Here is a 25,811-nt window from a genome sequence, read left to right as displayed (position 1 = left end):
TACCTCCTTCTTTCTTTTTATTTTTCTGACTATCCTTTTGCTTCTCAGTTTGTTTTTCCTTTCTTGGTCCTAGAATAAGGTAAGGGAATTAACATTTTATTGAATGTATATGAAACACAGTGCAATGAAATTAAAAGTTTGTCCTATATTATTTCATTTAATTCTAAATGTGGTAGGTAATATATCCATTTGGTGAGTTAGAAAAAGACTCAGAGACATAATTTTCCCAAGTTCAAAACAGCTTATAAATGGTAGCTCTAGGATTCTTTTAGCTTGAATTGTTTCTTGCATTTTAGCAGCACCTACATACAAATGAGGAAACTAAAACTCTTGGTATCATTAGCTCATTTGTTTAGTGCTAGATACTAATGAAATGTGGTTTCAAGCATGAAGAGTTGTTATAGGAGTTAATATGGAAAAAACAGAATCACTGGTCTTGTTGCCAACTGATCAGTAACTTTACATTTGTGCTTTTATTTTATTTTTTCCTGTACTGGGGATTGAATCCAGCCTTATTGCTTAGACAGGGTGTTACTGAATTGCCCCGACTGGCCTCAAACTTGAAATCCTCTCACCTTAGCTTCCTGAGTAGCTGTGCTTACAGGCATGCACCACTGTGCCCTGTTTTCATTTTTTTTTTTTTTTATAAGGAAAGATTGGTGGTTTATTGTTAAATTACCTAACCCAGAGTTCTAGCACTTAGTAATTGTAAAGTAGTAATATCAAGTTACCAAGTTGGTAGTATGGAAGTTATGTAATATAGAGGAAAGAGCACAGCCTTTAAAATTTAACAAGTTTGCATTCAATTTTTTTTTTTTTTTCCTTTTTCAGGGCTCTAGATTGAACCAGGACCTGTGTGTGCTAGGAAAGCACCCTGCTATTGGGGTACACCCTAGCCCCTGGGTTCAAGTTTTGATTTAGCCATGTAGAGTTGTAGTATCAACTTTGGGTAATTTACATTTTTTTCCTTATCTGTAAAGTTGGCGTTATATGATCCAGAGAGATTTAAATAAAATAATTGAATATATATTTATAAAAGGCACAAAAATTGTACGTATAACATATATGTATAGTTGAAAACTTTATAGTAACACAAACCTCATCCATGTATCTGGCATCTAAGTTCATAGAAATTACAATATTTTTTTCTTTTTTATTTCCCCAGTACTGGGAATAGAACCCATGGGTGCTTTATCACTGAGCCATGTACCTACCCCCTTTTTAAAATTTTGAGAGAGGTCTCAGTAAATTGCTTAGGGCCTTACTAGGTTGCTGAGGCTGGCCTCAAACTTCTAATCCTCCTGCCTCAGCTTCCGGAGTCACTGAGATTCTAGGTGTGCACCACTGCCCCAGCAGAAATTATAGAAATTATAATATATTTAAGGGCCCCTGATAACAAACACTATGATGAATCATTTTGTTTTGCTTTTAGTACTATAATCCTAGCCCCAAATATGCTGAATTTAATGGTAATATTCTTTCATTTATGATTTTGCTACCTATGAATGTATCCTTAAATAATATATTGTTTTGTCCTTTTTTTTTTGTCCTGGGGCTTGAACTCAGGGGTGCTTAACTACGGAGCCACATCTCCAGTCCTTTTTATTTTTTTATTTTGAGATAAGGTCTCATTAAGTTGCTTGGGGCCTTGCTGAGTTCCTGAGACTGGCTTTGAACTTGTGGTCCTCCTGCCTCAGTCTCTAGAGCCACTGGGATTATAGGTGTATGCCTCCATGCCCAGCTAATTTTGTCTATTTTTGATGTTTTATGTACAGTATGATGCCATTTTTAAATTCATCTGAGATTTTTTTTGTTTTGCTTATCTTTACATGTTGGTTTTAAAACATTCATGTTGGTGTATACAGTTTTATTTCGTTCATATTTTTCTGTTTTAGGATATTCCATTGTGTGAATGTGCTATAGTTTATTCTACTGTTAATGGACAGCAGTTAAGTCATTTCCAGATTTTCATTATTATGAAGAGAGGTGCTGCTCTGAATTTTTGTTCTTTTGCTGAAAGAGGGGCTTACATGTGCTAAGCAAGCACTTTTTTTTTTTAAGTATTTTTTTTTAGTTGTTGATGAACCTTTATTTATTTATATGCGGTACTGACTCAAACCCAGTGCCTCACACATGCTAGGCGATTGCTCCACCACTGAGCCACAACCCCAGCCCCCAACAAGCACTTTACTACTGAGCTATATACCTCTAGACCTTCCTGCAAACATTCTATCTTTGATGCTATATGTGAGAATTTTTCAAGGAGTGGGGTTCTCCAGGAGTAGATTTCTAGGGGGCTATTTGAAAGCCTAAATTATTCCATATGCTCATCCTTTTTTTCAAAGATTAAATGAGGTAGTGAATGCTGAATGCTTAGTTTCTAGCATATAGTACATTTTCCCTCTCTCTCTCTCTCTATTTTTATTTTCCCCCCTTTCAGTTTTGGAGATTGAACCCAGTGGTGCTTTACCACTGAATTGTGTTCCCAGCTATTTTAAATATTTTTTCTTTCGATTTTGAGACAGGGTCTCACTAAGTTGCTCAAGCTGGACTAGAACTTGCTATCTTCCTGTTTCTGCTCCTGAGAAGATGACATTACAAGCATGTGACACCACACCTGGTTTAATATTCTGCAATAAATAATGATTATTACTAATTCCTCTGAACTCAGCTGTAGCTGACTTTTTTTTTTTTTTTTTTTTTTTTTTTTTTTTTTTTTTGGTACTGGGATTAGAACACCCAGGAGCAGGGGCATTTTACCACTGCTGTACATATCTGGTTCTTTTTATTTATTTATTTGAGACAGGGTCTTGCTTAATTGCTTAGGGTGTTGATAATTTTGCTGAGACTGGCTTCAAACTTAGCCTCCCAAATTGGTGGAATTGCAGGTGTGTGCCACTGTGCCCAGCCATAGCTAATATTTTTGTATGTGAATTTATTTTTTTTGCAATGGTGGGGGTCAAATTTTGTAGACTTGAGTATACTATGCAAGTGTTCTGCCATTGTGCAATACCCACAACACTATATAGCTGACATTAGAAGATGAAATATGAATTATCGGAAATAATTTGAGTCTTCTCTTTCACAAATATTTTTTAATGAACTGCTTTTAAAAAAAAAAAAAAAGAGTCCCCAAAATATAGCTAAGTGGTAGAATGAATGTGTGAAGCCCTGGAGTTAATCCCCAGCCCTGAAAAAAAAAATTAAAATGAAAAATTAGCGCATAAAGAAGTAGGGGACAGCTGGGTTTGGTCACTTGTATCTGTAATCCCAGTGACTCAGGAGGCTGAGGCAGGAGGATTGCAAGTTCAAGGCCAGTTTGGGCAATTTGGATCCAGTCTCAAAAAAATAAAGATTGGGAAGTATCTCAGTATGAAGAGTGCTCCTAGGGCTGGGGATGTAGCTCAGTTAGTAGAGGTCTTGCCTTGCAAGCATGAGTCCCTGGTTTTAATCCCCAGCACCGCAGAGAGTGCCCCTGAGTTCAATACCCAGTACCTTCAAAAGAAGTAGGGGATATGTATGACTTAGAAAGTAAACTATATGAAGGGAAATGCAATGAAACATTTAACTCTTCCTCCCACCCTTAGTTTTCTAGGCCTTCTTCCTAGAAGATACTACTGTTAATAGTTTCATATATTTTCCTTTATAGGTAGCCTCAGCATGAACAAATATATGTGTAACCTTTTTGTAAACATGTACTAGGTCTCACTTTTACTTCTTATAACTTAAGAGTTCATTTTATTAGCATCCAAAGATCTGTTTCATTTCTTTTTCTTGTACTGGAGATTGAACACAGGGCCATGAGCATGCTAGGCAAGTGCTCTACCACTAAGCCATAGTTGCATATCATTCTAGATATATGCCATAATATATTTTACATCCTTCACCTCCTCATGCTGAACTTTTAGGTTAGTTTTTTTCCAGAATTTTTCTTAAAATCTGGTGGATATACACACACACACACCTATGCAATGTGTAAATATATCTGTGGGACCCTTCCTAGAAGTTATCTCCTTAATATCACTAAATGCATTTTATTTTTTTATGAGTATAAGAAGAATTTTTTCCCACTTCTTTAGAAAGACACCTAAGAAGAGAGAAAATGAGATTGGATGTAGAAGGTCCATGCGATTGCTAAAAGTGGATCCTTCAGGAGTTTCATTACCAGCAACTCCAGCACAGCCGACATTAGTAGAAGATGAAAATGTAAGAAAAAATGCAAATATAATATAATACTGAAAAGTTTAAAGTGTTTGAAACTGAAGGTTCTGAAAATGAGTTATTTGTATTTCATTAACTTAATACTTGAATGTTGTATGGTTTAATGCATAAGATTTCAAAGTCATAAAGATGATTATTCTGTATTTCTGCAGGACTTACCTATTATGGGGTTGTAGGTAAATTACTATAATTTATTTAACCTTTAAATGAAATAGTATCTATAAATTTCCTTACATTGTATTGAAAGCTTAGTAAATAATAAAAGGTAGTTATTAATGTTATTAATAAATAATATGTGATATAAGTGATGAAGGTTCCTTGCTATTGCTTAATTTCATACTAGTAGTGAGTGGAAACATTTAAAAAAATATTATTATTAGTTGTTGATGGACTTTTCTTTTATTTACTTATTTATATGCAGTGCTGAGAATCGAACCCAGAGCCTCACATGCTAGGCAAGCACCCTATACTGAGCCACAACTCCAGGCCCAAGTGGAAACATTTTTGTTCTGTAAATAAGATGTGTAATTATACTTTTAATTCAAGGGCACCTATTATTTTTAACATTTTATATCTAAGTGCTTAATTATAAATTGGAAGATAGTACTAATTAGGTTGGTGCCTTGGGAGCTAATTGCAAATCAAGGTGGTAAGGAAAGCAGCATAGTAGAATAGCTTTCAGATTTTTTCAAAGTCCTCACTCATGATAAGAAACATATTTATGGACTGGGAATGTGCCTCAGTGGTAGTTTGCTTGCTTAGCATGTATGAGGCCCTGGGTTCAGTCCTTACCACTGCAAAAAAACAAAAAAACCACACACACACACTTTTCTGAAGCAATAGTTTTGTGAAATGACATCTTTACTATTTGTGATGCATTTTGGTATTTTCTATTCTATTCTCATTCACTAAAGTTGCTGGTTTTGACAAATAAAAATGATTTCGTAGACTATTATTTGGTTACATCCTGTATTTTCTAAAACATTGGCGTAGAATAATAGCATTGAGTACTGAACTGAACTAATAGGAGTCCTTCCTATTCTAGTTATTGGCAATGTAACTTTGATAAAATTAACTTCTCTGAATTACTGTGTTTTTAAAAAGTGGTGTCATATAATGGGTTGTTGAGAGGGTTAAATAAGATACTGTGTTATGACATTATAGGATACCTGTCATTCATTGATTTATTTATATATATTTTTACTGATACATAGTTATTGTACATACTGTATGGGGTACAATGTGTAATTGCAATACATGTATATAATATGTAATGATCAGAATAAAATAATTGATGTATCTGTCATCTCATATATTTCTTTGTTTTGGGAACATTAAAAATCTTTTCTATTATTTTCAAATATTAAATTAATTGTTGTTAACCATAGTTGTCCTACTGTGCTATAGAACATTAGGAGTTATTCCTCTGATCCACCTGTATCCCTCTACCCAGTAGCCCTCCTTTTTCCATCCCTCCCTCCTCCACACTTTTCCCAGACTCTGGTAACACTATTCTAGTCTTTACTTCTTTGGAATAAACTTTAGATTCCATGTATAAGTGAAAATGTGCAGTATTTGTCTTTCTGTGTGTTTTATTTTACTTAACATAATGTCCTCCAGTTCCACCCATGTTGCTGCAAATTAAAATTTTTCTTTTTAAAGTCAATAGTATTCCATTGTATATCTATAACATTTTCTTTTTTCATTTTTTGGTGGACATTTAGTTTGATTTTATATCTTGGCTATTGTGAATAATTCTGCAAAGAACATATCTCCTCAACATACTGATTTCCTTTTCTTTGAATATATATCCAGTAGTGGGATTGTTGGATCATATGTTAATTCTATTTCTAGTTTTCTGAGGAACCACCATATGGTTTTCCATAATGGCAGCACTAATTTGCATTCATACCAACAGGGAATGAGAGTTCCTTTTTCTGCATTCTTGCCAGCATCTGTTATTTTTTGTTGGCATTCATTTATTGAACAATTATTTTTGAATGCCTATGATGTGCTACCACTGTTGTTGGTGTTGAAAGTAAAGTAGTGAAAAAACAGACAAATATCCTTTGCCTTTTTGAGTTTGTATTCTAGGGCAAGGAGAAAAATAATAAACTTTTTATTTTTATTTTTTATTTTAGCCTTTGTTACCTCCTGGGCCTTTAGAAATGATTCCTGAAAATCAAGATGACAACAATGAACTATTTAAAGAATTTCTGCAGACATGGGGTGAAATGAGCAAGGTATAACTTGGCAGCGCTTTTAGCTTTTAGTTAAGGAAATTTCCATGTGTATATTAACAGCACTTTGGTTTCTCTACATGTTTTAGACAAGTCGTAAGAACACTGAGAAGGGGCTATCCAGCATTAAAAGGTAAGTTAAAATTCCTTGCCCTTGGTTTTACATTTTTGAGACATTTGAGCTATAAAAGATATATACTATTATAGGAAATTTTGAACATGAGGTGAAAAAATTGCCTCTGTATATTTACCCTAAAATAACTGTTGTTTTTGTTTTTGTATATTTCCTTTTAGGTGTTATCATATGTAATACCAATAGGATGTAAGCTTTATGAGGGCAGAGATTTTGTCTCAAAACTAGAACTGTGTCTGGCACATAGTATATATTCATTCAATGTTGGAAAAAAATGAGTGAATTCACATTTTTACTTTATTGTATTCTAAAGTATATACAATTTTACATTATGCTTTTTTCATTTGTGGTTATATGTTACTAGTCTTTAAAATTCTTAAATAATTGCATAATAATTCATTGAATAGGTGAAATTTACTTAACCTCTTTCTGCCCATTTAGTATTTGGGGTTTTTTTCCATTTAGTTTTGGGCAATTATATGTATGCATTTGTCGAAATATGTCTATGACAGTGGATTACTTCTCAGGATAGATTTCCAAAAGTGGATCTAATGAGTCAGATATTGTGGACTTTTTTATAGCTTTTAGTACATGCTATTAAATCATTTTCCAAAAATCTTTTTTTCCCCTCCTGAAAATATTATATGAGTTCACTCTGCTGCTAGCGATACATGTGAGTGTGTGTTTATATTTTTAAAATTTTCCGTGCTGGGATCAAACCCTGACCCTCACATGCCAGGCAGTGCTCTACTCCTGAACTACAGCCCTAGACTGAGTATATATAAATAACTGTTACCTCCTAATTTTTGACATCATCATTAAAATTATTAAAGGTAATTTTACAATTGAAAAATAGTACTTCACTATTTAATTTTATTTCTTCAGTTAATCAGGAGGTTGAACATTTTCCAACATTTATTTACTATGATTTTCTTTCTTGAATCATCTTTTACTTATTTCGACTATTGAGATTGGTTTTACTTTTAAAATGTAACATTTTCACTTTGTAGCTACAAAACCAATTTAAATGGAATGGTCGTTAGTGAAGATACTGTTCATAAAGTTACCAACAGCTCAATATTCTCTGTGGCTCTCCACCCATCAGAAACTAGAATTTTGGTAGCGGCTGGGTCCAAACATGGGCAAATTGGACTTTGGGATTTGGTAAGTTATTACTACTTTTTTATAAAGGTATTCGAGTTTGACTGAAGCAAACCGTCTTAAGAAGACTAGCTGAGAGACATTCATTTATACATGTATCTTGAGATTGAATTGCTTTATGATTCTAAATTTTAGAAATGGAGAGGAATTAAATTTGTTTTATAGAACTTTAACATTTTTAGCTTGAATATCATTAGCCATCTGGCTATAAATTGACTGCCAGGAGACTTTAAATGTATATGTGAAAAAGCAACATAAAATTCTTAGTTTTTAAATTATGTTTAAAATATGGTCTACTGTGATCTAAATGTTGTGTCCCTCCCAAAATTCATATGATGACTTCCTAACCCCCAAGGTAATGGTATTAGGAGGTGTGGGGCCTTGGGAGGTGATTAGGTCATGCATGGATGGGATTATTACCCTTATAAAAGAAACCCAATAGAGACCCCTTTCCTCTTCCACAGGGACACAGCTAAAAGGGACCATCCATAAACCAGAAAGTAGGCCTCTGATAGACACCACATCATTCAGAACCTCGATTTTGATTTTGGACTGCCTAACCATCAGACCTGAGAAATAATTTTCTGGGTTTTTTTTTTTTTTTTTTTTTTTTTTTGTATTTTTGATACTGGAAATTGAACTCAGGGTTGCTTTACCACTGAGCTACATCCCCAGCCCTTTTAATTTTTCTTATTTTGAGAAACTAATTAAAATTGAAATTCAGTTCTCAGGCATATTGCAAGTGCTTAATAGCTACATTTGGCTAGTGAGTAACTTATTACCTATTGGATATTATGTATGTAAATCATTTTGGTCACCTTAGAAAGTTCTTTTGGACAGCACTTTTTCCCCCCAGGTGCTGGGGATTGAACTCAGGGGCACTCGACCACTGAACCACATCCCTAGCTCTATTTTTTATTTTATTTAGAGGCAGGGTCTCACTGAGTTGCTTAGTGCCTTGCTTTTGCTGAAGCTGGCTTTGAACTCGAAATACTCCTACCTCAGCCTCCCGAGCTGCTGGAATTACAGGCGAGCACTACCATGCCTGACTGGATAGCACTTGTGTGAAGCAAATTAATAAGAATATTAATTCAGCAGAAATAAAGCTGAAAGATGAGATTATAAAATAACAGAATGAGATGAAAAAGATGATTGTAAAAAGGAAACATTGAAGATTAATGAAACTAATAAATTAGATGAGAGCAAGGAACAGAATAGCTACTACTAAAAATTGATTTGGAGACATTATAGGAAGGATTACGATACCTTAAACAGATGAAAAAGCCTTAGAGAGAAGCCAAAAGAAAGACAGTCAAAGATGATCCAACAAATGTAACAAAGTATATTGAAATAGAACTTTTTCTGAAGTGAAGACAGAATTGAATTGGCAGCTAAAGGTGTACCCGTGTTCTAGAGAAATTTGTAACTTAATGGATAAAGAAATCTTCAAGTTAAAAAACCAAATTCAATGTGAAAAGCCTGACTTGTTTACAGCAATATTTACAAAGTTCTGAGAGAGAAAGATATATGGCCTTGGAATACTTACCTAGCTAAAGATATTGTTTTTGCATAATGGCAGCAGGTAGATAAAAAAAAATAAAGAAATATTTGAAAATATTCAAGACCCATGAGTTTCTCTGGAAAAACTGCTTGGTAGCAAATTCTGACTAAATCAACCCTACCATTTGGGAGGCTAAGGCAGGAGGGTGGAAAGTTTAAGGCCAGCCTAAGTAACTTAGAGAGACCCTGTGTCAAAATAAAACGGGCTGGGGATGTAGCTCAGTGGTAGAGCACTTGACTAGCATGTGCAAGGCCTTGGGTACAGTTCCAGTACTGCCAAAAAAAAAAAAAAAAAAAAAAAGTAAACTAAAATTAAGAATTTAGGAATGAGGTTGGGGATGTAGCTCAGTGGTACACTACTTGCTAGCATGTGTTAAGACCCTGGTTTTGATCTCTCTCTCTCTCTCTCTCTCCTCTCTCTCTCTCTCTCCTCTCTCTCTCTCTTTTTTTTTTTTTTTTTTTGGTTTACTGGGGATTGAACTCAGGGGTGCTTAACTACTGAGCCACATCCCCTGCCCATTTTAAAATTTTATTTAGAGACAGGTCTCACTGAGTTGCTTAGTGCCTCCCTTTTGCTGAGGTTGGCTTTGAACTCACTCACGATCCTCCTGCCTCAGCTTTTCCAGTCCCTGGGATTACAGGAGTGCACCACTGTGCCTGGCTGGTTTTGATTCATGTGCTTAAAAAAAAAAAAAAAAAAAAAATAGGAGCAGAAAAGCTTAGGAAAAGAATTGATGGTGAGCACTGAATTCACTCAAATGCTGAACTAATGTTAAATGTTAAACAGCCATAGGAATTACAGTTATAGAACTCAGTATAAATGTTATAAGGTTAGATGAAATAAAAATAATGTAACAAAATATGGAAATGGGGGCTGGAGAGATAGCTCAGTTGGTAGAGTGCTTGCCTTGTAAGCACAAGGCCCTGGGTTCGATCCCCAGCACCCCCCAAAAAATATATGGAAATGGAGAAAGGATAGAGAAAGAGAGAATAATGTTCTTAACCAGTAGAAACTATCTAAAAGGTGTGAGTTTAAAAAACAAAAAGCGTGCCAGGTGCGGTGGTGCACTGCTATAATCCCAGTGGCTTGGGAGGCTGAGGCAGGAGGATTGTGAGTTCAAAGCAGCCTCAGCAACTTGCTTGCCCTAAGCAACTCAGTGAGACCCTGTCTCTAAATAAAATACAAAAAAGGATTGGGGATGTGGCTCAGTCATTAAGCACTCCTGGGTTTAATCCCCAGTACCAAAATAAATAAATAAAAAGTATAATGACTATAGCTGCTTTATATTTTACTTTTTTTTCCTTTATAGGAGACAATATATCTTGTGAAGAATTATCTGAAGTTCAAAAATTTCCTTGGCCTCATTTTCTTTTGTTATTTTGAAGTACAGTTGAATTCAGTACTATTAAAAAATGGCATATACAACATGGTCTTATTTTTCCTAAGTTTCTTCATTGTCTCTGTTATTCTAACTGCATAGGAATGTATGCAGGAATGTATTATGGTCACTCAATATTTTCTTGATAATCGATTTGCTGTGATTTTTTTTGGAATTTTCATCTTTGTACATTTCTGTATTGTTTCCTTTCTTTCTTTTTTTTTTTTTTGTATTGGGGATTGAACCCGGGTACTTTTTACCACTGAGCTCCATACCCTGTTTCCTTTTTTATTTTTATTATTATTATTATTTTCTGTGGTGCTGTGGATTGAACCCAGGGCCTTGTGTTTGCGAGGCAAGCACTCTACCAACTGAGCTATGTCTCCAGCCCCAATACCTGTTTCATTTTGAGATAACATCTCACTAGGTTCCTTATAGCCTTGCTAAGTTGCCAAGGCTGCCTTTGAACCTGTGATCCTCCTGTCTCAGTCTCCCAAGCTGCTGGGATTATAGATGTGCTCCACACTGCCCAGCCCATTTTAGTTCTTTATAACAACAGATAGTTTTTTTTTCTAGAAAATAAATGTTATAAACAATATGCTAAGATGTCAATAGTTGTTAACTCTGCATAAGAAAAAGAATGTGATCATAACTTTTTGTTTGTTTCTTTCTCTCTTCCTTGTAAAAAATAATCCTCTTATTTTTAAAATTTAAAAGAGAAATTTGACTATTTCAGAGCAGACTAAGTCAGATTTGGAAATCATCATTGCTCTGGTTTGTAATATGGTATAGGAACCCTAATCTGAAAAATGATTTCTTAGGAGTTGGTAATCCAATTGATAACGGCTAATCCTTAGACATAGTAATATTAGTATGGAAATTCAAATACATGAATTTTCATGGTGTATTTAGTAGACAAAATGCTTTTAAAACTAATTTTTCTGCCAGGACCAAATACCTTACGAAAATCATACTAATAGCTCGCATGGTGATGTATGCTTATAATCTCAGCTACCTAGGAGGCTGAGGTGGAACGATCACAAGTTGGAGGTGAGCCTGGGCAACATAGTGAGACTCCATGTTTAAAAAAAAAGTTATACTGAGAATGGTGTTAATATTATTTAGAAGCCTATTTGGAAAGCAGAGCGTTAATGGTATTGATACTGTAATAATGAATTAATGTTGCATATGAAATAAAAAGTAGATATCTCATTTCCTGAGGATTTCTTCTTGTGAAGTCATAATAAGCATGATTCTTTAAAAAAATAAATTTTTGAGACAGTCTTGCTATGTTTCCCAGGCTGGTCTCCTAACTCCTGGACTCAAGTGAGCCTCTTGCCTGAGCCTCCTGAGTGCTGGGGCTGAAGATTCATACTACCATACCTGGCAGAAGCAGTGATATTTTCTCCCCTTGTTGTAAAGAAACTAGTTTGCTATTTGCAAAAAGCTGGACACTTAACATTAATGTGACTTGTTGGACTGAAAAATTATAATTTTGAGGGCTGGGGTTGTGGCTCAGTGGCAGAGCACTTGCGTAGTATGTGTGAGACACTGGGTTTGATCCTTAGTCCTGCAAAAAAATAAATAAAGGCATGCCGTCCATCTATAACTACAAATTTTTTTTTTAAATTATAATTTTGAGAAAATTAAAAATTATGAGAAAGTAATTAAAATTATAAGAAAATAATTTAATGTCCATTCCTAATTCTGACTATCTGAATGGGAGAGTGGTTATAGTGATAGACTTAAGGAAAAAACAATATAATCCAGGTGTAAATACTTTAATTACATAATATAGTAAATATATACTTTTCATTAGTTTTTATCTCTTCCTTAACTTGCACCTTTTTCAGACCCAGCAACGAAAAGAAGATGGAACATATGTTTTTTATCCCCACAGTCAACCCGTTAGCTGTCTTTACTTCTCACCCGCCAATCCAGCCCACCTACTATCACTGAGCTATGATGGCACATTACGATGTGGGGATTTTTCCAAGGCTGTATTTGAAGAGGTAAATGTGAACGTGTTTATATACTGACATCAGATGATATTCTGGATTCTCTATGAAATACCACATGAGTGATTTTTTATATCAGACCGTGAAAAGTGGTACAGCCTAGGGACTAAGTTCAAGTCTCAGACCATCTATTACTAGTTGTGTGACCTTGACAAGTTATTTAATTTATTTGTGTCTCAATTTCCTTAGTTGTGGAATGGAATAGTCATAGTATCTACCTTATAGGGTTGTCAGAAGGATTAAATGAATGACTGCAGATAAAGTATTTAGATCCAGCATAGTACATAGTGTTGGCTTTTATTTTTTTAAAATTTATTTTAATTTTTTAAAATTATTATTTATTTTTTAAGAGGTAGGGTCATGCTGTATTGCCCAGGCTGGCCCCAAACTCCTGGGCTCAAACAATCCTTCTGCGTTAGCTTCTTGAGTAACTGGAACTACAGGTATATATCACCACACCCGACTATTCATATTCACTCTTATTATTTGCAGACAGAATTTTAAGTAAAATAACTTCTTAATTTTGGGGGAAAATACTGGAATAATATTATTTGTCCTTCCTGCCCTTCAGACATGAATTTTGTAGAAATGAGTCTTACACAAGACATAAAGGGCAATAGAAAAATTCCTCACATAATGGTACTATATTATGCCTCCCTAAAACTTTTGGTGTATAACATAATGCAGAAATTATAATATTTAATTTTCTTTTTTTTGTGATACTGGGGATCACAAATTTCGAGACAGGGTCTTGCTAAATTGCTCAAGCTGTCCTCCCACTTGCAATTTTCCTGCCTCAGACTCTCAATTAACTGGTATTAGAGGAGTGTGTCACTGTCTCTGGCCTAAAATTTGATTTTTCCTAATCTTCTAGCTAAGATTTAACATGTCTCTCTTTGTTTTTTTGTTTTGTTTTGTTTTGTGTTTTTTTGTTTTGTTTTTTGTTTTTTGTTTTTTCTTTTGGTGCTGGGGATTGAACCCAGGGCCTAGAACATGCTAGGCAGGTGTTCTAACACTGAGCTGCATCCTTAGCCCAGATTTAACAGGTCTTGTATGTTTGAAATATGATGGTGAAGCAGTTAGCACAACTGTTTTGATCTGGTGAGGTTAGAATTGAAAATTGCTATTGGCTGTTGTATTTGTACTCTGCAGGAAATAGAGACCCAAGGGATATTTATTCAGAACACCTTGGGCCAAGTTTATTTATAACTACCTCTTAAGGGGAAGTCTTGTTTCTTGGCTGGTTTAAACAAAGCTAGTTAGATTAAGTTTAAGCTTAAGTCTGCTTAAATTTAAGTTGAATGATACTCATGAATCCTCCCTGAGACACTGCCTAGATTGACTACTGCTTGGAGATTTTCTAATTCATTTGATTTCTGGCATGACAGGTCTGAAACTCCTAAAGGCCTGAACAAAATATTTGGATCTCATTGCTCATATTTTGGTCTAGTACTTAAATATCTATTTAATAGTATTATTTAAGATGAATTTTCAGATTTGTTTAATCATGTCAGATTTCCTCAGTAAGAGAATTCTTACAATTTGAACTTTTTGTTGTTGTTGTTCTATTTAGTTATACATGAGAGCAGAATGCAGTTTGATTCATTGTACACAAATGGAATACACCTTTTCATTTCTCTGGTTGTACATGATGTAGAGTCACACCATCCGTGTAATCATACATGTACATAGGGTAGTGATGTTTGTCTCATTGCACCATCTTTTCTTCCCCTGCCCCCTCCCCAATTTGAACTTTTTTAAAATTTGGATTTTAATCTTCATGAAATTTAGGATTATTTTAGATGTAGGTTTCATCATTCATTTTTTAGAAAATTTTTTTTACTTGTATATGGACATAATGCCTTTATTTATTTCTATGTGGTGCTGAGGCTGGAACCCAGTGCCTCACACATTAGGCAAGTGCTCTACCACTGAGCCACAGCCCCAGTCCTCATCATTCATTCTTTCATTTATTGAAGTAATTTTTTTTTGTAATGGGGATTTAACTCAGGGGCATTTTAACACTGAGCTACATCCCCAACCCTTATTTATTATATTTTTATTATGAGATAGGGTCTTGCTAAGTTGTTGTGGCTGATTTTGAACTTGTGATCCATAGCCTGATTAACTGTCAAGAATTTTAATCTAACGAGTTTGCTACCATATATCTTAGACTTTGTTGGCAGAGTTACTTGTTATATTGAGATTTAATTTCAGTTGGGTAGAATTCATACTCAGTTCATTTCCTGGTAAATTTCACAGGGTAGATCAGGAACAGATTTATTGGGTATAAGATATTTAGGAGATAGCCCTGATATGAGTAGATGAACCATTTGATGGTAGACAAGCCTCAGAAGTGATCACTACCTTTGTTTCCATTTTGTCCTGAGCTTCCTGTGTGGATCAATGAGGTTATTTGAGTAAAACTCATTTATAATTCTTTTACTAAGAATTTGTGCATTGATTTTAAGGGTGTTATATAAGCTGATTGTTATTTATATCTTTAGGTATATAGAAATGAAAAAAGTGGCTTTTCCTCCTTTGACTTCTTGACAGAAGATGCTTCCACTTTACTAGTAGGACACTGGGATGGAAGTATGTCACTGGTGGATAGACGGACACCTGGAACTTCTTTCGAGAAACTAATTAGTTCTTCTTTGAGAAAAATAAGAACTGTTCATGTCCACCCAGTGTACAGACAGTATATCATGGCTGCAGGGCTGAGGTATGTTCTTCTGAAAATGTTGTGATTTAGTCCTTTTCATGTCATGAATACATGGTTTAGTTTGATGTCAAACACATCTGACTTTTGTGATACACAAAGGCCAAATAATGTTCCTTTTTTCACTAATGAGGGCTTTTTCCTTTTTTTTCTTTTCTTTGTTTTGGTGTTGCTGGGGATTGAACACAGGGCCTTGTGCATGCCAGGCAAGCACTCTACCAACTGAACTGAACTCAGTGAGACCCTGTCTCTAAATAAAATACAAAAAAAGGGCTGGGGATGTGGTTCAGTGGTTAAGTGCTCCCGAGTTCAATCCCCAGGACCAAAATGAAATGAAATGAAAAAAATAAAATAAAAAAATAAAATAAATAAAAATAAAAAATAAATAAAAAATAAAATAAAATAAAATAAAATAGTATGGGATCTGTAACTTGACTTGTGCTGCCTTTTTTCTTGGAGAGCTTGAAAAACCAATTCTATGCCTGCAGGTAACAGGTATAGTAACAGCTCTAATTTTGGAATTTTTCTAATATTTTCTTTTTCATCTGTACCAATAACTATTTAAAATTAAAACAGAACATTAGGGGGTTATGTCTTAAATGTTCTTCCATGTAGCAAATATTTGAGTGTCTAACTTATGTTCAGCCCTGTTCTAAAGGCTCACTACATGTACTGTGGCAACACTAATAATTTTTCCTCCCATTATAGGGATATTCATATTTATGACGTCAGGCACCTGAAACTCAGAGGAAGCCAGCCTTTGATTTCTTCCACTGAACACAAAAAGAGCATTGCTTCTGCCTATTTTTCACCTGTTACTGGTAACAGAGTAGTGACCACATGTGCTGATTGTAAGCTGAGGTAAATTCAGAAGGTAGAAATATGGTTTTAAGGAATCTAAAGAGTCTGTAACTATGTGTTGGTAAACCAGACACTTTATTTACTGATGTTCCTATTTAATCACTAGTGTGACTATTTTGTAACCATATCAAGGTTCCTGGAAACCAAAGACTATATCTTTATCTATAGATACATATATACATACATATATATATATATATATATATATATATATATATATGTATTTTTTTTTTTTTTCTTTTGGTACTGGGATTGAACTCAGGACATCAGCCACTAAGCCACATCCCCAGTCCTGTTTTGTACTTTAGTTAGAGACGGGGTCTCACTGAGTTGCTTAATGCCTTACTTTTGCTGAGACTGGCTTTGAACTCACGATCCTCCCACCTCAGCCTCCCCAAGTAGCTGGGATTACAGGGGTGCGTCACCACGCCCAGCAGCAGTTTTTGAGTCTAGGAGATTTCCTTGAGATTGGAAAAAGTCTATAGCTATCCTGGGGAGTTGATGGGCAGGCTTTGTTTTTCAACACTGAAGAAGCCCCAAAATCCCAGTGAAACAAGGGTTTGTGTCCTCTTAGAAAGGAGATAATTTTAGCATAGGGAGATGCGCTTACTTTGGGGACTAGATTCTACATTATAAGTGAAGTGTTGAATGGAAATTGCAGACAACGGGCAGGCAGAAAACATAGCAAAAATTGAACTTCTTTACAAACTAGTGGATATGGTTCTAAGGGCTTTGGCTTTGGTATTTTTCTAAAGCTACTTCCTAAAAATTGATTTTAAAATCAGTTGAACAAAAGACAGAAAATAATATCCCTTGGAATTGAACCCAGGGGTGCTTTACCACTGAGCCATATCGCCAGCCCTTTTATTTTTTATTTTGAAACAGGGTCTCACTAATTTGCCCAGAAGGGGCAATCCTTGAACTTTCAATCCTGCTTAGCTTCCAGAATAGCTGGTATTTCAGAAGTATGGCAACATGCCCAGAAGGAATGTCAATTTAAAAAGATGTGGAGATGCCTGTAGTTCCACCTACTTGGGAGGCTGAGGTGGAAAAATCACTTGAGCCCAGGAGTTTAGGGCCAGCCTGGGCAAACTAGTAAAATCCCATCTCTTAAAAGAAATAAAGAAAAAAAGATGTGGAGAATGTTAATGCAACCAGAATGGAAAATAATTTTGCTTGAAAAGAACAAAATTTGTTTAAAATTGCTGCTCGGGAGGCTGAGGCAGGTGGTTGTGAGTTCAAGGCCAACCTGGGAGACATAGCAAGATCCTGTCTCAAAAATAAAAATGATAGCTGACACAGTGGTGCATGGCTGTAATCCCAATGATTTAGGAGGCCAAGGTAGGAAGATTACAAGTTTGAGGCCAACCTTAGCAACTTAGTGAGACCCTGGAATGGAAAGATAGTGGAATGAATTTGACATAACTTTCCTATGTACATATATAAATACAGCACAGTGAATCTCACCATTGTGTACCTCTGCAAGACTGGGGTCCTAATTAGGAAAAGGTATACTCCATGCTTGTATAATTATATCAAAATGGACTCTACTATTCTTTATAACTAAAAAGAACCAATAAAAAGAAAGAAATAGGGTGCTGGGGAGATAACTCAGTCGGTAGAGTGCTTACCTTGCATGTACAAGGCCCTGGGTTTGATCCCCAGCACTGCAAAAAATAAATAAATAAATAAATAAAAATAAAAGAGAGCTAGGGTTGTAACTCTGGTAAAGCACCCCTGGGTTCAATCCTCAATTCCATTCTGTAATAACTAAATAAATAAATAAATAAATTCTCAGTACTGAAATAAATAAATAAAAAATAGAAAGCTCTGGGGATGTAGCTCAGTGGTAGAGTGCCCCTGGGTTCACTCCCCAATAACACTGAGGTGGTTTTGCGGGAGAAGCAAACTTTTCAGTTTGAGTTTTACCTTATGTAATTTTGAAATTCATTCAACAAATATCTGTTGAATATATACCTTGGGTCAGGGTCAGAAATGGCACCTTATGGGGCTGAGGTCGTGGCTCATGTGGTAGAGAATTTGCCTGGCATCTGAAAGGCACTGGGTTCGATCCTCAGCACCACATAAAAATAAATAAAAGGGTGTGTCTGTCTACAACTAAAAAAAAAAAAATTAAAAAATTTTTTTAAGAGATGGCACCTTATCTCTGAAAGTGTTTGGAATGGCACCAGTTGGGAAGAGCACCGTCTGCAATGTGTGACAGATGCCCAATTAGTTTCTTACACAGTATGTGAGCATTACCAGAAGATGAAGGGAGTCACTAGGGAATGACACCCCTGTGTACCATTTCCACAGTGCAGTTTCTTTAGGCTTGAGCTACCTATTTGTCCTATTCCTGTTCATTTACACTGCTGAGTTTACTTTTGTTACATTAACCATTAATGATCTGGCTTTCTAGTATTCTAGAGCCAAGTAAGTACATTATAACAGCTAAGCACAATGAGAAGGGGAGATGGTAGTGATGTGTTTGGTTTCGTTCTGGCGCAGAAATTAGTGGAGGCTTCTGGACCTCTTGGGTGCTGGCCCTTCAGCAAATTGGAAATGACACTATCAGGCCCTCAACTAATGAGTTTTGTAGGGAACTTGCTCTTGATACATGTGTGTACTTTAAGGTAATTTGTATTTTCAAACCACATCCCTGTTATGTCCCTTATTATTGTTGAGTCCAAATATAATTTTAGAGTCCAGATTATCAATTTAGAATATACATTTTAAGTTTGATGTACTAGTATTTAAATAAATTATCTCTACACTAAACCATAAATACTGGATTTTATAATATTCCTTATAATTTTATAATATTCCTTTTGTTCAATATATCTGCTGAGGTTAGAATCTGATCCCATATATTTTATTTTATTTATTTAAAAAATATTTTTAGGACTGGGGAGATAGCTCAGCTGGTAGAGTGCTTGCCTCGCAAGCACAAGGCCCTGAATTCGATCCCCAGTACCGCAAAAAAAAAAAAAAAAAAAATTTTTTTAGGTGTTGATGGACACAATATCTTTATTTTACTTATTTATTTTTATGTGGTGCTGAGGATCAAAACCAGTTCCTCACATGTGCACGGCAAGCAGTTTACCAGTGAGCTACAACCCCAGCTTGTGATCCTAAATATTTTTAAATAACTGTATTTCATACAATGAACCAATGGAATGTTTTGTTAAATACACTGATGCTATTTCAGGAAAATTTCCAGAAATAATAAAAAGATCTATTCTGGATCATTATTTTGCAGAATCTTTGACAGCAGCTGTATTTCTTCCCAGATTCCTCTCCTTACCACCATCAGGTAGGTTTCCATATGCCAAATAACATAGATACTGGATTGCTCTGAACTACTTGTTGGATGGCATAAGTTAGACATCTGATTGTTAAAGAGTTGTAATAGGCCTAATTTTTGTATTACATTGTATAAGTGTCCTACTTTTCTAGTTCCTGTTCAGAAGAGCTCTTGCTTCCAGGTTGCCTGTGTCTATAAAGAGGTTCAGTCTCTTTTAGTTGGTAGCTGTTTTCTGCAGGTGGAAGTTATTTTTGGTTAAGGTTAATGACTTTATTCTGACCTGAATTACTCATGTTACCTTATTAAAGAAGACTCTAAATACTCATTTGGTGATGGGGCTGTCTGAAGCTCTATTTATTTGTGCTTGTTTATTCTGGGCTTGAGTACCTTCCCCATCTTCCTACTTACTTAATTTCTTTGATTACCCTCTTTTTCCATCTGTTGCTTGGGGGCAGAGGTGGGGGAGGGGGAGAGGGAGAGGGAATGTGTTTTTTATATTCAACTTTACAATATGCCTTCTCCCTTGATAACCCCTTTTATTAATATTTATGAAGTTGGGGATAGGGTATGTGATTGTCGCTTTGTGAGTTTTATAGTCTTTACATATTTGTTTATTTTTTCTCACTTAATTTTCTTTCCCATACTTTATGTTCTAACTTATAAGTTTCCTTTTTTCATATTCACAGTTTACTCAATTGACAAAAATTGTACATAGGCTGGGCACAGTGGTGCACACTTGTAATTCCAGTGACTTGGGAGGCTAAGGCAGGGAGGATCGTGAGTTCAAAGCTAGGCTCAGCAACTTAGGGAGGCCCTGTCTCTAAATAGAATTCAAAAAAGGGCAAAGGATATGACTCAGTGGTAGAGTACCTCTGGGTCCAATCCCCAGTACCCTCCCCAACAAAAAAAAGTACATATTTATTTTGTATAATGTTTTGAAATATGTTTATATTGTGGAATGGCTAAATTGAACTAATTTGCATATGCATTACTTCACATACCATTTTTTTGGTGAGAAAACTTAAAAAAACTCAGTGATTTTGAAGAATACAACACTGTTATTAACTCTAATCATCATGTGTACAATGGATCTTTTGAACTTATTTCCATTGAGTTTTTGTGTTCTTTGACCAACATCTCCCAGCCCTTCCCCCCATCAGCTTCTGTTAACCATCATTTTAAGTTAAACTTTTTTAGATTCTTCATGTAAGTGAGATCATGTGGTGTTTATTTTTCTGTGCCTGGCTTATTTCACACAACATGTCTTCCAGGTTCATGTTGTTGCAAATGACAAAATTTCTTTTTAAAGACTGAATGGTATTGCAGTTGTGTGTATTTGTACACCACATTTTCTTTATTCATGTATTAGTTGATGGACACTTAGACTGATTCAGTAGTCATGGCTATTATGAATAATGCTACAATGAACATGGGAGTGCAAATATCTGACTTACCGATTTCATTTTCTTTGGATATATACCCAGTAGAGAGATTGCTGGATCATATGGTAGTTCATTTTTAAAATAGTTTGAGGAACCTCATACTGCTTGCTATAGTGGCTGTACCATTTTACATTTCCACCAACAGTGTATAGGGTTTTTTTTTTTTCTCTCTCTCTACATCCTCTCCAACATTTATCTTTAATTTATTTTTTCTGTGCTGAGGATCAAACTTGACCTGGTGCTTGCTAAGCAGGTACTGTACCACTGAGCTGTACCCCAAGCCCTATGTTATGACTTTTGATAATAGCTGTTTTAACAGGTGTGAGGGGATATTTTATTGTGGTTTTAATTTGTATTTTTCTGATTTACTGATGTTGAACTTTTAAAAACATATCTGTTGGCCATATATACATCCTCTTTTAAGAAATATCTATTCACATCCTTTGTCCATTTTCTAATTGGGTTATTTATTTATTTATTTTTTAATTGATTTGAGTCCCTTATGCATTTTGGATATTAATCCTCATCAGATATATATTTCTTCCATTTTGATTTCCTTAGTTGTGCAATAATTTTTAGTTTGATATAATTTCATTTGTCTATTTTTGCTCTTTTGTTGTTTTTGGTAACAGGGATTGAACTTGGGTGCTTAACCACTGAGCCACATCCCCAGTCCTTATTTTTTATTTTGAGATAGTGTCTTGATAAGTTAATTAGACCCTTGCTAAGTTGCTGAGGCTGACTTTGAACTTGTAATTTTCCTGCCTCAGCCTCCCAAGCCACTGGAATTACAAGCATGCACTACCATGCCTGATTCATTTTTGCTTTTATTACCTGTGCTTTGGAGTTCATATCCAAAAACTCGTTCTCCAGACTAATGTTATGGAGCTTTCCCTTGTGTTCTTCTAGTAGTCTTCCGGTTTTAGGTTTTGCATTTAAATCTTTAATCCATTTAAATTGTTTTTTGTATATAGCAGTCATCCAAATTTTCATTCTATAGGTGAATATCTTATTTTCCTAATATCAATTATTGAGGAAACTGTCCTTTCCCCATTGTGAGTTCTTGGCATCTTTGTCAAAAATCAGTTGACCGTATATGGTGTGGATTTATCTCTGGGCTCTGTATTCAGGTCCATTTGTCTGTGTATCTGTTTTTATGCCAATACCATGTTGTTAACTACAGTGGCTCTGTAGTATATTTTGAAGTCAGGCAGTGTGATGCTTCAGCTTGGTTTGCACAAGATTCAGTTGGCTATTTAGGTTCTTTTGTGTTCACATACAAATTTTAGCATTACTTTTTTCTATTTTTGTGAAAAATGTCCTTGGAATCTTGATAGAGATTCCATTAAATCTGTAGATTGAGCGGTATGGACATTTTTAAAATACCAGTTTTTCTAATCTATGAACACAGGATATCTTCACATTTATTTATGTCTTGTTCAATTTTTTTTTTCATCAGTGTTCTATAGTTTTCAGCTTATAGTTCTTTTTACTTCTGTCATAATCTCTTTTCCATTGTTATAATAGAATAACAGGGGCTGGAGGTTTATAAAGAAAAGAGGTTTATTTTGGTTTTGGAGCCTGGGAAGTGTAAAAGTATGATCCTGGCATCTGCTTAACTTCTGGTGAGGGCCTCACACTGCTTCAACTCATTATGGAAAGCAGATGGACAAGCAGGTGCCAGTGAAAGAGACAAAATACAGAGGTGGGCTTGCTTTGTACCGGTCTGCTCTTGCAGGAACTAATGTGGTTCCGAGAGAGTGAGGATCCATTTATGAGACCTTTTGCATCTTTATTCATGAGGGATATTGGCCTGCACTTTTCTTGTAGTGTTCCTGTGCAGCTTTGGCATGAGTAACATCAGCTAATTTGTCAGTTTCTAATTTTTTTTTAAATTAAGATGATTAAAAGAGTAAAAATTTTCATTAAAGCCAGGGTCATTGAGTGGCAGTAGGAAATATGGCTTTCTATAGTCCCTGCTTCTTTAATGATAAATAATTGTCAGGTGTGGTGGTGCATGCCTGCAATCCCAGTAGCTGGGGAGACTGAGGCAGGAGGATGGCAGGTTCCAAGCCAGCCTCAGCAACTTATCAAGACCCTAAGCAACTTGGTGAGAGCCTATCTCAAAATAAAAAATAAAAAGGACAGGGACTGTAGCTCAGTGGTTAAGAACCCCTTGGTTCAATCTCTGGTACCAAAAAAAAGGATTGTTAGTGGTATTAAGATATAGAATATAAAAGGGCAACCCTTTTACTTTTTGAGTTTTGACTATGGTAGATACCCCATATGGTGGAATCATTCTACTTGTCCTTTTATCACACATAGTGTAATGTCCTCAGTGTTCATTCATGTTTGTTGCATGTGACTAGGTTTCCTTTTAAAGGCCATGTAATATTTTATTTTACATGCGTTTACCACATTTTCTTTATCCATTCATCTATCAGTGGACATTTGTGTTGTTTCCATTTCTTGGCTATTGTAAATGCTGCTGTTAACGTGGTGGTTCAAATATTTCCTGAAGATACTGCCTTGAATTCTCTTGTAGCATTGGGGATTGAACCCAGGGATGCTCTACCACTGAGCTACATCCCTAGCCCTTTTTTTTTTTTTTTTTTTTTTTTTTTTGCAGTGCTGGGGATTGAACCCAGGGCCAAGTGCTTGCAAGGCAAGCACTCTACCCACTGAGCTATACCCCCAGCCCCCCCGACCCAGCCCTTTTTCAAAAGAGTATATTTTGAGACAAGTCTCATGCAATTGCTGAGACTGGCTTCAAACTTGGGATCTTCCTGCCTCAGCCTTCTAAGTAACTGGGAGTATATGCCACTGTGTGTGGCTGAATTCTTCTGAATGTGTACACAGAAAAGGGATTGCCATCATATGGTAATTCTATTTTTAATTTTTAGAGTAACCATCAGACTATTTTCCATATTAGTTGCAATGTTTTACATTCCCACCAGTAATGGCCAGGGATTCATTTTCTCTACATTCTGGTAGGTATGAGGGGATTCTTACCTCATGTGGTTTTGATTTGGATTTGGATTTGTCTAATGATTAGTTATTTGATTATCTTTTTGTAGGCTTCTTAGCCATTTGTATATCTTCTTTGAAGAAATGTCTATTCAAGTCTTTTGCCTATTTTCCAGTTAAGTTATTTGGTTTGTTGCTTTATTTGTTGAGTTGTAGGAGTTCTTTATGTATTCTGGACATTTTTACTATTGACCATTTCCTTTGCTGTGCAAGAAGAATTTTAGTTTGATGTAATCCTGTTAGTCTGCTTTTTATCTTGTGTTGCCATATTGTATTATGTTTTGAAATTAAGTGTGAGGTCTTCAACTTTGTCCTCTTTTCAAGATAATTTTGGCTTTTTGTGTGTGGGGAGAGGTCCTCAAGCTCCCATATGAATTTTTTTTCCTTCTGGTACCAGGGATTGAATCCAGGGGCACTTAACCACTAATCGACATCCCTAGCCCTTTTTATTTTTTGAGACAGGCCCCAGCTGGCCTTGAACTTGTAGTCCTCCTGCCACTCAACTTCCCGAGTTGCTGGGATTACAGGGATGCACCACTACACCAAGTTCTCGCCCTTCTTTTTTTTAGACGTGAGGTTTCACTGTGTTGTACAGGTTGACTCTGAACTCTTGGGCTCAAGCAATCTTCCTGACTCAGCCTCCTGAGTAGCTGGGACTACAGGCAGGTGCCACCTTGCCTGACTTAAACAACTAATTTTTATGTGTTGGTTTTATAAAGATGCTTATTAAACTTTTTTTTTTTTGTATAGACTTTTTAGTGTTTTTTACATTTAAGAGCATGTCATCTGCAAACAAATAATTTTACTTCTTTATTTCTTTTTCTTGTCTAATTACACCACCTTAGATTTCTAGTACTATGTTGAATAGAAGTGACATGAGAGCACACCCTTGCCTTATTCCTAATCTCAGAGGAAATCTTTGTCTTTCATTATTGAGCATATTGATTTTGAACTTTTCATTTATGACTTTCATTATGTTGATATAGTTTCCTCCTATTCCTAGTTTGTTGAGTGTTTTTATTACAAAGATGCTTTGAATTTTGCCAAATGGTTTTTCTGTATCAATTGAGATAATCATGTCCTTTTCTTTATTCTATTAAAGTAGTTTGTTAAATTGTTTTTGTTATTGTGAACCATCCTTGAATCCTACTTGATGATGGTGTATAATTCTTTTAATGCTCTGTTGAATTTGGTTCGCTATTTTGTTCAGGATTTTTACATCAGTGTTGATCAAGGATATTGGTCTGTAGTTTTCTTGTTTTTTTTTTTTAATATTTTTTTAGATATCGATAGACCTTTATTTTATTCATTTATTTATATGTGGTGCTGAGAATCGAACCCAGTGCCTTACACATTCTAGGCAAGCGCTTTACCACTGAGCCACAACTCCAGCCCCCAGTTTTCTTGTTGTGTATTTGTCTGGCTTTGGTATCAGGGTGATGCTGGCCTCCGAATGAGTATGGAAGTGTTTCCTTCTATACTTTGAAAGAATCTGAGGAGCATTGATGTCAATTTTTATCAATATTTAGTAGAATTCTTCAATGAAGGCTGTTGGAAGGTTTTTGATTACTGTGTCGATCTCCTTATTAATTATAAGTCTGTTTAGAGTTTTTATTTCTTTAGGAATAAGTCTTGGTAGGTTATGTTTTTAGAAATTTGTCTTCTAGATTATCCAGTTTGCTTATAATTGTTTATAGTATTCTCTTAAAATCCTTTTTGTGACATTAGTCATAATGTTCCCTC

General features: G+C 35.4%; 1 protein-coding gene across 1 annotated transcript in view; it reads left to right on the top strand.

The window, feature by feature from the left end:
* Positions 1 to 25,811, top strand: part of Wdr76 (WD repeat domain 76) — a 42,991-nt gene that overhangs the window by 14,706 nt on the left and 2,474 nt on the right. Inside the window, 8 exon segments of the mRNA XM_047542328.1 lie at positions 4,080 to 4,206; positions 6,363 to 6,464; positions 6,551 to 6,594; positions 7,605 to 7,758; positions 12,548 to 12,706; positions 15,220 to 15,437; positions 16,143 to 16,295; positions 19,555 to 19,608. Coding sequence (XP_047398284.1) covers positions 4,080 to 4,206; positions 6,363 to 6,464; positions 6,551 to 6,594; positions 7,605 to 7,758; positions 12,548 to 12,706; positions 15,220 to 15,437; positions 16,143 to 16,295; positions 19,555 to 19,608 — 1,011 coding nt within the window.

The sequence above is a fragment of the Sciurus carolinensis genome, chromosome 2, assembly GCF_902686445.1.
Source record: "Sciurus carolinensis chromosome 2, mSciCar1.2, whole genome shotgun sequence".
Classification (NCBI taxonomy): Eukaryota; Metazoa; Chordata; class Mammalia; order Rodentia; family Sciuridae; genus Sciurus; species Sciurus carolinensis.
This window is presented reverse-complemented; position numbering and strand designations above follow the sequence as displayed.